Raw genomic sequence first — 11917 nt, forward strand, 5'->3', positions numbered from 1 at the left:
CTCAAATTGTCACAGTGGGGGATTAGCTCTGCATTGTTAATCCAAGCCTCAGGCTAATTCTTCAAACCACTTGATTGCCATCCTGTTACACAATAACAATAGAATTACAGGACATTTAAAAATGGCAGGTCATTCAATGATGCTGAAAAATAATCTCAACAAAATAGCTGATAAATAATTTAATAGTAATTACTCAGTGTCCCTGATTGAAATCTAATGGATTAGTGATTGTCCTTTCAAGGTGACCAGTTCTATACTTCTTATAATTTAACATAGGATAAAAATCTACCTCTCCCTTTAGGCAAAATTTTAACTCTGTCAAGATCCTTTGGCATACTCAAAGTTAAAAAAAAACAGTTCAATGGTTAAGGTTGATGGCACTTGGTGAATTAATACTTTTCTGCAATATTGATTCATCAAAGGCTAATCAATCACAAGACAGGATTATCACAGGCAGCATAATGGTCAGGGTTGATTGAGCCTGCACCTGCCACTAACTGTGTCCAGTAAGAGGCTGTGGATAATCATCGGAGTTAGGAATCTCAGTCAATTTCCCTCCCTCCCACCAGCCAGATATGCTGGTACTAACATTCAGTACAATGTAACAGGAGAAACCATATTAAATAAATAAATGTTATTATAAAACAAATTAGCACTGAATAAATTAGGAAGTAATAATAACAAAATAATAATTAAATAAAGAATAAAGACTCTGTTATAATCCATTTCATGAAGTCAGCTCCTGAAGGATCTCTAGCTTATTTGAAGTCTCGGCTTGAGGGTAGTGTTGGGTCTCACTGTGCCATGGAGCACATCAAACAGGAATGCCCCCAGACTTCCAATGGCCTCAATAGTTTCCTGATCGACGTTTTCTGTGGACAGATCATTAGGATGTTAGCAATTGAAGAGGTTTGCACTCATCAGGCTGGGAGAGTTCTGAGACACTGAGACCAGTGTCATCAGCGAGCATTTCAAACACTGCGACAGGGCTGTGGGACCCAGAGTCTGGGCCTCTACCTGAGACAGAAAGTAGAAGGCGTTTTTTGAGGAGGCTACCTGCATAACATGAGGAGTAAGAGGAGACCATTGTGCCCCTTGTGCCTGCTGTGTCATTCAGTTAGATCTGTACCTGAATGGCATCAACAGGCCTTCCCTCTACAACCCATCATATCCTTACCTCAACAGAAACCGATTACTTGTGAAGTGTTCAAATGAACTTGTGTCTCAGTAGGACTTAGGAAGAGTCAGCTCAAGATTTCCCTTGCATATTCTGTGAAAAGGAGCTCTCTGACATCAGTCCTGAATAGCCCAATGCACGGTGGCTCAGTGGTCAGCAGTGCTACCTCACAGCACCAGGGTCCCAGGCTCGATTCCAGCCTCAGGCAACTGGCTGTGTGGAGTTTGCACATTCTCCCTGTGTCTGCATGAGTTTCTTCCCACAGTCCAAAGATGTGCAGGTCAGGTGAATTGGCTATGCTAAATTGCCCATAGTGTTAGGTGCATTAGTCAGAGGGAAATGGGTTTGGGTGGGTTACTCTTCAGAGGTTTGGTGAGGACTGGTTGGACTGAAGGGCCTGTTTCCACACTGCAGGGAATCTAATCTAACCTAAGCTTACACTGCCCTCTTCTGGGCTCCTCTCCACCTTCCAGCTACTCTGCCTGCTCCCCCCCCCCCCAACCCCCCAAGACAAAATGGTTCCTCACCATCGACACAATAGTGATGAATGAAGGTTGACTACTGGACTGTGGGAAATGGGCAGCCTTCCGGAGAAGGAGGGCGTGTGCTGGACACAAACCTTCGTTGACTAACAACTGCGCAGAAAAAGGTGGCACGTTGCGTCAGTGGTCAGCACTGCGCCAGGGACCCGGGTTCGATTCCAGCCTTAGGCAACTGTCCGTGTGGAGTTTGCACATTCTCCCCGTGTTTGTGTGGGTTTCCACCAGGTCCTTCAGTTTCCTCCCACAATTCAAAGATGTGCAGGTTAGGTTGGATTGGCCATGCCAAATTGCCCATTGTGTTCATGGATGTGTAGTCATTAGTCAGGGTAAATGTAGAGTAATGGGGGTGAGGGAATGGGTCTGGGTGGGTTGCTTTTCGGAGGGCAGGTGGAAACTTGTGGAAACAAATGGCCTGTTTCCACACTGCAGGGATTCTATGATAACCTTTAAAAGGTGATATCCTCCTTTTAAAACCCATCACTTACGTTCGGTGATTGATGCAAGTGGGCTCGCTCCAAGTGGAGTTGAAGAACAGTTCCTTCACACGGACACATATCCTGTAGCTCTTGTGAGACTTCTTGTTGACTGAGATCTCCACATTGGAACTCTCCGTGAAGCAGTTGATGTTCTGGTGGTGCTTTAGCTGATGGGGGACCCCAGTCTCATTTCTGCATGGGATCAGCACCTACAACAAGAAGAAGGAAACAAAATCATCATGGGTTGAAGACCGTTTTGTGGGAATACAGATTCACACGGCATTATTGTTACAGTCGAGTCACTGTCGGCACAGTCAGTGCTTTGGCCTCAACTGTTTTCTGTGGTAGAGAATTCCACAGGCTCCCCACTCTCTGGGTAAAGACATTTCTCCTCATCTCAGTCCTAAATGGACTACCCTGTACCTTTAAACTGCAACCTCTCATTCTACGTTTTTTGGGACACAATTCAATTCAAAAGTTCCCTTTCAGCCTTTGTGTGAAAAACTGTTTCCTGATTCATTGCCAAAGGGCCTAGTTTGAATTGTATGACTCCCTCACCGGAGGACAGCTTCACTGCTTCAACCCCATTCGATCCTGCTAACATTTTAAGAACCCTCACTTCCTACCATCACATTGCAAGTGTCCTGAGGTGCAGTTGTTAAGTTATCAACAGTGGCAGAAGATGGCTAAGAACTCAAAATGATAATTCCTCCTTCAGTCCTGTCCCTCTTTTATTTTGGGTGAGGGGCAAGCCTGTTGCTGAGAAATTCAGGAACTTCTTCTGTGTGAGGCATCATACTGTGTCTAGTCAGGCACTTCTGCATTTAGCTCCTTAGTCGCGTTAAGTATATGTGTGTGTGTGTGTGTCTGTTGCCATCTACTGTTCCTATTATGTATTATACCATTTTATAAAAATGCCTATCAAATGTATTGCAGTTTCTAGAAAGCAAAGAAAGAATTTGCAATTATATGATAACTTGGGTCTCAGGAAGTCCAAATTGCTTCCCATTGAATTAACCACCTTTCAGTTGTAGCTACTGTATCGGTAAGGTATATATGTTTAGCAAGATCCTACAGCAAGATCCTACAACAGCATGACCAGGTCATTTTTGTTTAATGTTGATAATTCTGGTTTAAAGCTATACCCAAGACACTGAGAGACATATTCCTTTATATCATTGATAGGATTTTCATTATGATAATCCCACAATGGCTAACATTTACACATGGGGCAGATATACAGAATGTCTAACATGGAGCTATGGGAAATATAGCACGACAGAGACCACTCGGCCTATCGAATGCTCCCCCTCCACAATATGCCTCCAGGCAGGTACTGTACAAACATTGAATAGAAAGAGAAAGAGAACAGCCCTTAGAAAAGTAACTGCACTGTATTCATTCATCTCGTGTCCCAGCACAAAGTCTACACCTGAGACAATGCAGTGAGGGCAGTACTGTTGGAAATGCTATCTTTCAGGAGAAGAGATCAATCAAAGCTCCATCCCAACTAGATGTCAGAGAATCTATGGCACCATATCAGAAAAGAGTGGGGGAATTATCATCCATGTTTCTCCCTCAATCACTATAAACAGATGATTCACTTGTCACATTATTGCTATTTATGGAAGCTTGTCAAAGAATCATCATTGAATCCCTACAGTGTGGAAGCAGGCCATTCAGCCAATCAAGTCCTGCACTGACCTTCTGATGAGCACCCCCCCTACCCTATAACCCCACATTTCCCTCTAGCTAATCCATCCAACCTGGACATCTTTGGACTGTGGGAAGAAACCAGAGCACCTGGAGGAAACCCTTGCAGATATGGGGAGACTTTGCAAACTCCAGCAGACAGTCACCCAAGGCTGGAATCGAACCCAGGACCCAGGTGCAGTGAAGGAGCAATGATCGCCCCAGAGCTACCATGACACTGAGTTCCGTGTACAAATTGTATTGTGCTAAAAACAGCAACAGTGCTACAAAGGCAACCAATTCATTGGCACTGAAGCACTTTAGTGTACCCTGGGACTCTACAGAAATGCAAGTTAATTCCTGTTTCTAAGCAACATGTCAACATACTTAATTATTACACCTCTCGGTTTCTCTGCTAAGAACTTCCAAGAAACTAAAATGTACCTCGGCCGGAGAGTCCTTGCTCTTGGTGTATTTCTTATGCTTGCCGTTCCTGGACGTCGGTTCGATGCTGACCTGAGACATTAGTGGGAAGTAGGAATGAGGACTATTCCAGGAATCTGGGTATTGCCAGTCGATTTTCAACTTGAGGTTCTCGCTGATGGTCATGAGTTTCTTCGGAGCAGCGGGTTTTACTGAAAGGGAAGCACGAGGGGGCCATAAGAATAGAATGAGAGTGTCTGCTCTTCCCTGACCCAAATGCTAGGTGAAAGTGAGGACTGCAGATGCTGGAGATCAGAGCTGAAAAATGTGTTGCTGGAAAAGCGCAGCAGGTCAGGCAGCATTAAAGGAACAGGAGAATCGACGTTTCGGGCATAAGCCCTTCTTCAGGAATCAAATGCTAGGTGCTCAGTCTTCTTTGTACCCAAGGTAAAATGAATCAATTAGACTAGGGTTTCATCTGATTCCAAGTCAATTGTTACCGTTGGATTTCTTTTACCACTTCCCCCAAACTTCCTCCTGTCCAGAAAGGGTTAATCTTTGCCAGGTTCTGTTCCCCTAGATAGCAGATGACTATTCTCAGTTTTTTCAGACTAAACCAGGCAGCGTCTTTGGTCAGGGTGTGGGGTGGATGGGGAGATTTCCTATGACAATGCCATCAGAGATGCCAGTTGCACTTTCCAAAGGAGACCATCATGACCTCTCTCCAATCCCTCCCCCTTCCCCACCCCCCTCCCCCAGAGCCATCCCCATTCTGTCATCCATCATGAATGGAAAGTCTTGACTGTTTTACTGTTGCAAATGTCGCAGTGAAGGAAGTGGCCAGAGTCATAGGGATGTACAGCACTGATACAGACCCTTTGGTCCCACTTGCTCATTCTGTGATGTGGGGGGAGCTGGTGTTGGACTGGGGTGGACAAAGTTAAAAATCACACAGCTCTTCAGAAGGCTAGTGCTTCCAAATAAACCTGTTGGACTATAACCTGGTGTTGTGTGCTTTTTAACTTTGCTCATGCTGACCAGTTTTTCAAAACTGCACTAGTCCCACTTGCCTGCGCTTAGCCCATATCCTTCCAAACCCTTCCTATTCATGTACCTATCCATATGTTTTCTAAATGTTGTAAGGGCACCTGCCTCTATCACTTCCTTTGGCAGCTCGTTCCACACGTGCACCAAGCCCTGAGTGAAAAGGTTGCTCCTCAGGTCCCTTTTAAATCTCTCCCCTCTGACCTTAAACCGATGCCCTCTCGAGTCAGAGAAGGCAAAGATCTTGGAGAGAATTGCACGGCTGCAGAGGTTACTGATGTAGGGAGGGATGAAGCCATTGATGTGTGCATAGGGGTGAGAGGTTTCATACTGAAAGCCTGGATTCATGTGGGGCAGGGTTAGGTTGACAATTGACTTATTTCATTCAGCGAGTTAGAAAATACTGCATCACTCGCACAAGATTTCCAGGTAAAAAAATTGAGGAGGCATTCCTTTTACGGCCTGATTTAATTAGAAGGAGCCAGCAATGGCAGTATCATTGGCTTTGGTGACCTTAAATTAGTCACTTTTACAAACGCCAAGTCTCTTTCTTGTCTATACTTACAAATATCGCGGACGTAGAAGTGTTTTGTGTGTTTCTCGTATCGCTTGGTTGTAGCTGCCTCCACGTTGAAGGTAATTTGCCTCAGCTCTTCAGCATATGGGGAGAAGCTCTGGTCAGTGCAGCTTGCTTGGAAAGTGCAATCAGATGTCTTGCATGGTGTCAGGACACAGTCCTTGGAGTCTCCATTCCAACCTCTGTCACACAATGGGAAAACAGAATGAAATTTGTTACACGGGCCAGAAAATAAAGAGCGTGCAGTGTCCACCTCAGCCCAAGTGGGGTGGCAAATGGGAAATGTTGCACTGGCGCAGCTGACTGGGCTCTTCAATAAAGCTGAGCCAAGATGTACTTTTGGGGCTGTACCAAGCCACGGGTTACTTTAGAGTCATAGAGTCATAGAGATGTACAGCACGGAAATAGACCTTTCAGTCCAACTTGTCCGTGCCAACCAGATAGCCCAACCCAATCTAGTCCCACCTGCCAGCAGCTGGCCCTTATCCCTCCAAAGCCTTCCTAATGATATACCCATCCAGATGCCTTTTAAATGTTGTAATTGTACCAGCCTCCACCACTTCCTCTGGCAAGTCATTCCATACACGTACCACCCTCTGCGTGAAAACGTTGCCCTTTAGGTCTCTTTTATATCTTTCCCCTCTCATTCTAAACCTATGCCCTCTAGTTCTGGACTCCCCCACCCCATGGAAAAAACTTTGTTTATTTATCCTATCCATGCCCCTCATGATTTTATAAACCTCTATAAGGTCACCCCTCAGCCTCCGACACTCCAGGGAAAACAGCCCTATCCTATTCAGTCTCTCCCTTTAGCTCAAAACCTCCAACCATGGCAACATCCTTGTAAATCTTTTCTGAACCCTTTCAAGTTTCACAACATCCTTCCGATAGGAAGGACTTTACTGAGATTAATTCCCAGAACATGGGCATTGCTGGCAAGGACAGGATCTGAGAATATTGGTGGGTCTTCATCTGGTTAGCTAGCAGTACTGATACACAGAATGGGTTGCCATGCCGCATGCAAGTGACAATTAAAGATCTAATGTGTTGATTTTAAATTGGAGTAACGCATAGACCAGGTAAGGGGAGTGGATTTTTGAAAAGAACTGGTGAACCCGTTAGAGGGAGAGTAATGCTGAAAGCAGATGACAGGAGTGTGACACTGGCAATCCCTCTATACAAATACCCTTCACCTTGGTGAGAATGGCACAGTGAAAGCAGAAGGATCACAGTACATATGTTTGCATGTAAAGGTCACATGACTATTTGGGGTCAAACTCCATCTGACATTCATTTAAGTTAGAATGACAAAATCCCCTCGCTTCACTACACTTCACCAGCCACCCTCCTCCATTGCACCCCTCTCCTTCTGCCACCCCTCATGTCTGATGAATCAGTAAAACACAATGATTCATTTCACCTCAGCGCCCTTTCATTCTGGCTGCTCTATGTGGATTTCACCAGTTTCCTCATTTCCCCTCCCCCCACCTTATCCCAGACTCAACCCTCCAACTTGGCACCGCCTTCTTGACCTGTCCATCTTCCGTCCCACCTATCTGCTCCACCTCCGACTTATCACCTTCACCCCCACAATCATCTACCTATTGCATTCCCAGCTACTTTGCCCCCAGCCCACCCCCTCCCATTTATCCCTCAGCTCCCGACCCACAAGCCCGAAATGTCGACTCTCCTGCTCCTCCGTTGCTGCCTGACCCGCTGTGCTTTTCCAGCGCCACACTCCACTGACTCAAACAGCTCACAGGGTGACCAATGCAAGAAGCACATCAGTATGTGAGTGCGGTACCAATGGACTCACTCTCCCACCAAATGAGACTTTGAACGGATTCGCTGTTCACATCGGGAAAGGCATCGACATGGATGTTGCTTCTGCTTACAGGCATCACAAAGAAAAGAGCAGGATTGCTCTCTGAAAAAAACATTGTACTCGCATTACTGGATAGGCGATTGATTAAAATGGGCTTACTTACTCACGATGGTAGCTTGCTGAGAAAACAGCTTTTTCTCTCATTTTCCAGGAGCAGGTGAAAATCCCACCAAACTGCTCTGCATGACATGTGATGTAGTTTCCGTTTGCTTCTGTTTGTAGGCACAGAAATAAGAAACAGATTTGGACAGGCAATTACTATAATTAATCACCATTATCACTATATCATTTGACTGTTTGCATAGCAAAAGGCTAACTTAGGTGGACTATGCCCCTTTAACATTTGGCAATTCCTATGTATTTAAGGGAAATTCAAGATATGCTTCATGCCAGTTTATGTGCCAGAGTGATATCAGTGAAAATCCTGCAAAGGTTATGAGCCCTGACAAAATCCTGGCAATAGTACTGAAGACTTATGCTCCAGAACTTGCCGCTCCCCCAGCCAAGCTGTTCCAGTACAGCTGTCCTCTATGCAACAATGTGGAAAATTGCTCTGGTATGCCCTGGACACAAAGGTAGGACAAATCCAACCTGGCCAATTTCTGCCCCATCAGTCTACACTCGTAAAGTGGTGGAAGGTGTCATGAACACTCTTATCAAACAGCACCTGCTCAGCAATAACCTGCTCAGTGACACCCAGTTTGGGTTCTGCCAGGGCCACTCAACTTCTGACCTCATTGGTCCAAACATGGACAAAAGAGCTGAATTCCAGAGGTGAGGTGAGAGATTGATAGCTCTTGACATCAAGGCTGCATTTGACCAGGTGTGGCATCAAAGAGCCCTAGCAAAACAGAAATCAATGGGACTCAGGGGGAAAGCATCTCTCCTGGTTGGAGTCATTTCAAGTTTAAAGGAAGATGGTTGTGGTTGTAGGAGGTCAGTCATCTCAGTTTCAGGACATCACTGCAGCAGTTCCTCAGGGTAGTGCCCTGGGCCCAATCTACTTCAGCTGCTTCATCTTAATGTTAGAAGTGGGCATGTTCACCAATGATTGTACAACATTCAGCATCATTCCTGACTCCTCAAATACTGAAGCAGCTGTGTCCAAATGCAGCAAGACTTGGACAACATCAAGGCTTGGGCTGATAAGTCGCAAGTGACACTTGCACTACGTAATTGCCAGGAAATAACTATTTCCAACAAGAGAAAATCAAAGTATTACTCCTTGTTATTCAATGCCATTGCCATTATCGAATCCCCCAATATCAATGGAGGCTTACTCTTGATCAGAAACTCAACTGGACCAGCCATATAAATACTATGGCTACAAGAACAGGTCAGAGGTTAGGAATACTGTAGTGAGTAACTCACCTCCTCACTCAGTCTATCCGTCATCTACAAGACACAAGTGAGGAGTGTGATGGAATACTTCCCACTTGGCTGGATGAGTGCAGCTCCAATAATACTCAAGAAGCTTGACACCATCTAGGCCAAAGTAGCCCGCTTGATTGGTGCCACATCCACAAACACCAAAGCTCAGTAGCAGCAGGGTGCACTAGCTACAAGATGCACTGCAAAGATTCAGGTGCTCCTGAAACAGCACCTTCCAAACTCAGGACCACTTCTATCTCGACGGACAAGGGCAGCAGATATATGGGAATACCACCACCAGCAAATTCCCCACTAAGCCACACATCATTCTGACTCAAAAATATAACACATTAGTTTCAGAGTCACTGGGTCAAAACCATTCCTAGAAACAATTATAGGTGTCCCCATATCAAATAGGCTGCAGCGGTTCAAGATGGCAGCTCACCACCATCTTCTCGTGGGGAAGTAAGCAGCAAATGCCAGGTAATTGATACAACAACTAGCAAACATCTCTCAGCTAAGCTTTCACTCAAGTATTGTTGATCTTGCCAACTATTTGCTGACACACGTCAATGCCATTTGAGGCACCAGTGTGTGAATTTCTCCAAAGCAATTAGTGTGATCGGACCAGGATGAGCTGTGTGTTCGACTGCTTCCAGTTCATGCCCCCTTCCATAAAGGTAGTGTACACTTACGTGCGAGTATTTTATCAGGCTCCCTGCCCACGTCGATCAGTATGTAGTAGTGTTTTAACAACTCTGCTGTGTTGTTGGCATGACAGCTGTAGTTGCCAGCATCTGGTCGGTCTGTCACTTCCAAGCTGAGTTCGTTTGAGTGGGCATTTTTAGTGATTGGCACACCATCGAGCCGCCAATGAATTCCAGTCCGCAGTTGGTCAGGGGAGGCATCACAGCTCAGGTTATAACTACCCTTGCTTACAATAGTGTCTGATAAAAAAAAAGCAGATATATAATTTTCAAAGACATGAAAAAACCCTGAAGATTAAACTTCACACCAGCTCTTAGATTATCTGCCTGTGCGTGAAAGTGAAGGAGAGAAGCAACTTCCCCACATTGGGAGTACTTTGTTAATTAAACCCTACCTTTCATTTCATCTTAAGGGATTGTGCAGTAGGTTCATTTCCAACAGGCTAAGGGTATGGTGGTTTGGTGCAAACAATGCCAACCCTGAGCTAACATGAACCACACAAACACGATCATTTCTCCCGAGCTGCCTGCACCAGGACAACAAGCTAAGGACAATTTTTTTGCAGCATGTATTTAGGAACTGGGCAGATTGCTTCTGTTACTATTGACAATTGGAAGGATGTTGTGAAACTTGGAAGGGGTCAGAAAAGATTTCCAAGGATGTTTCCAGGGTTGGAGGATTTGAGCTATAGGGAGAGGCTGAATAGGCTGGCGCTGTTTTCCCTGGAGCGTCAACGGCTGAGGGGTGACCTTATGGAGGTTTATAAATTCATGAGGGGCATGGATAGGGTGAATAGACAGGGTCTTTTTCCTGAGGTGAGGGAGTTCAAAACTTGAAGGCCAGAGGTTTAGGGTGAGAAGGGAAAGATATAAAAGAGACCTAAGGGGCAACTTTTTCACACAGAGGGTGGTACGTGTATGGAATGAGCTGCCAGAGGAAGTGGTGGAAGCTGGTACAATTGCAACGTTTAAAATGTATCTAGATGAGTATATGAATAGGAAGGATTTGAAGGAATATGGGCCGGGTGCTGGCAGGTGGGACTAGATTGGGTTGGGATATCTGGTTGGCTTGGCTGAGTTGAACTGTTTCTGTGCTGTACATCTCTATGACTCTAAGCAGCATTCATTGGAACACATAGATACTGATGTATCTGCAACTGGCTTAGGGCTTGGGCCATGGATTCTGTCCTTTACACAGTTATTCACACATTTAACAGTAATCAAAAACACTTGCAAACAAAAGAAGAACACACAGCTAATGCTTACATTTCTCCTCAAATGCCATCTTCACGGTCGCCGTTAAGGATAAGAACCACAAACAGAGAAACAAACGGCCAACCATCTGCAGAGAAGACATGAGGTACAATCATGAGCATCAGCCACGCTGGGAAACGTTACAGCAAAACTCCAGAGAAACATTCGACGCATTCCAAAATGACGTTCTCCATCAACGGGTAGAGAGTGGAGTATCTAAAGTGCATTGGTGCGATATGATCATTGCATCCCCCACAGCAGGACATAACTTACGTTTCTATTGTTCCGAAAATGTTAACTCTGTTTATCTTTCCCCAGGTGCAGCGGGCCCTCTGACTTTCTCCAGCAATTTTTGATTGCTCATAACAACAGGACATCTGAGTAATTTACAGCCAATGAAGTGCTTTCCAAATGTAGTCACCAAACGCATGAAATAATTGTGTACAGCAAGCTCCCATAAAGAGCCACTTGATAATGATCTGATAATCTAAGTGATCTCAGTTTAGGGGTAGCTAGCAGACATGAGAGAACTTCCTTCTCTTCTTCAATACAATGCCATGAAATCTCATATGGTCACCCAGGGGTGCACATGGGATCTGGGTTTGAGGCATCTGAAAGATGACTCAGTATCCCTGAGAATGCAGCAGCTTCTCAGTTCTCAAAAGCTTAAACACATGTACCAATAGGTTCAAGAACAGATTTGCCCCTGCTTTTATTAGATTGCTGAATGGACCTCTTAAATTTCAAATGTAATGTTGCTCCTGTTTTT

At 45.0% G+C, this 11917-nt stretch overlaps 1 protein-coding gene across 1 annotated transcript; it reads right to left on the reverse strand.

Annotated features, from left to right (window-relative positions):
- Positions 1–521: 521 nt before the first annotated feature.
- On the reverse strand, positions 522–11236 carry il12ba (interleukin 12Ba). Its single transcript, XM_087995062.1, has 7 exons — positions 11161–11236; positions 9883–10134; positions 7920–8028; positions 5920–6113; positions 4332–4522; positions 2205–2404; positions 522–872 (listed from the first exon to the last, which is right to left on the reverse strand). The coding sequence occupies exons 1-7, from the start codon at positions 11234–11236 to the stop codon at positions 848–850; spliced, it is 1047 nt and encodes a 348-aa protein (XP_087851188.1). The 3' UTR covers positions 522–847.
- Between the last annotated feature and the right edge of the window lie 681 nt (positions 11237–11917).

Source organism: Chiloscyllium plagiosum, unplaced genomic scaffold (assembly GCF_037043375.1).
Source record: "Chiloscyllium plagiosum isolate Xiang-an unplaced genomic scaffold, Cpla_swu_hap1 HiC_scaffold_16, whole genome shotgun sequence".
NCBI lineage: Eukaryota > Metazoa > Chordata > Chondrichthyes > Orectolobiformes > Hemiscylliidae > Chiloscyllium > Chiloscyllium plagiosum.

Bases quoted from the DNA above. Each gene is read 5' to 3' on its own strand.
- il12ba (XM_087995062.1), bottom strand. From the start codon at position 11,236: ATGGTTGGCCGTTTGTTTCTCTGTTTGTGGTTCTTATCCTTAACGGCG. The intron at 4,523-5,919 runs GTAAGTATAGAC...CTTCCCTTTCAG, and splicing joins CTTCTACGTCCGCGATATTT to TAAAACCCGCTGCTCCGAAG. The intron at 873-2,204 runs GTAAGTGATGGG...ATCTGTCCACAG, and splicing joins ACTTGCATCAATCACCGAAC to AAAACGTCGATCAGGAAACT.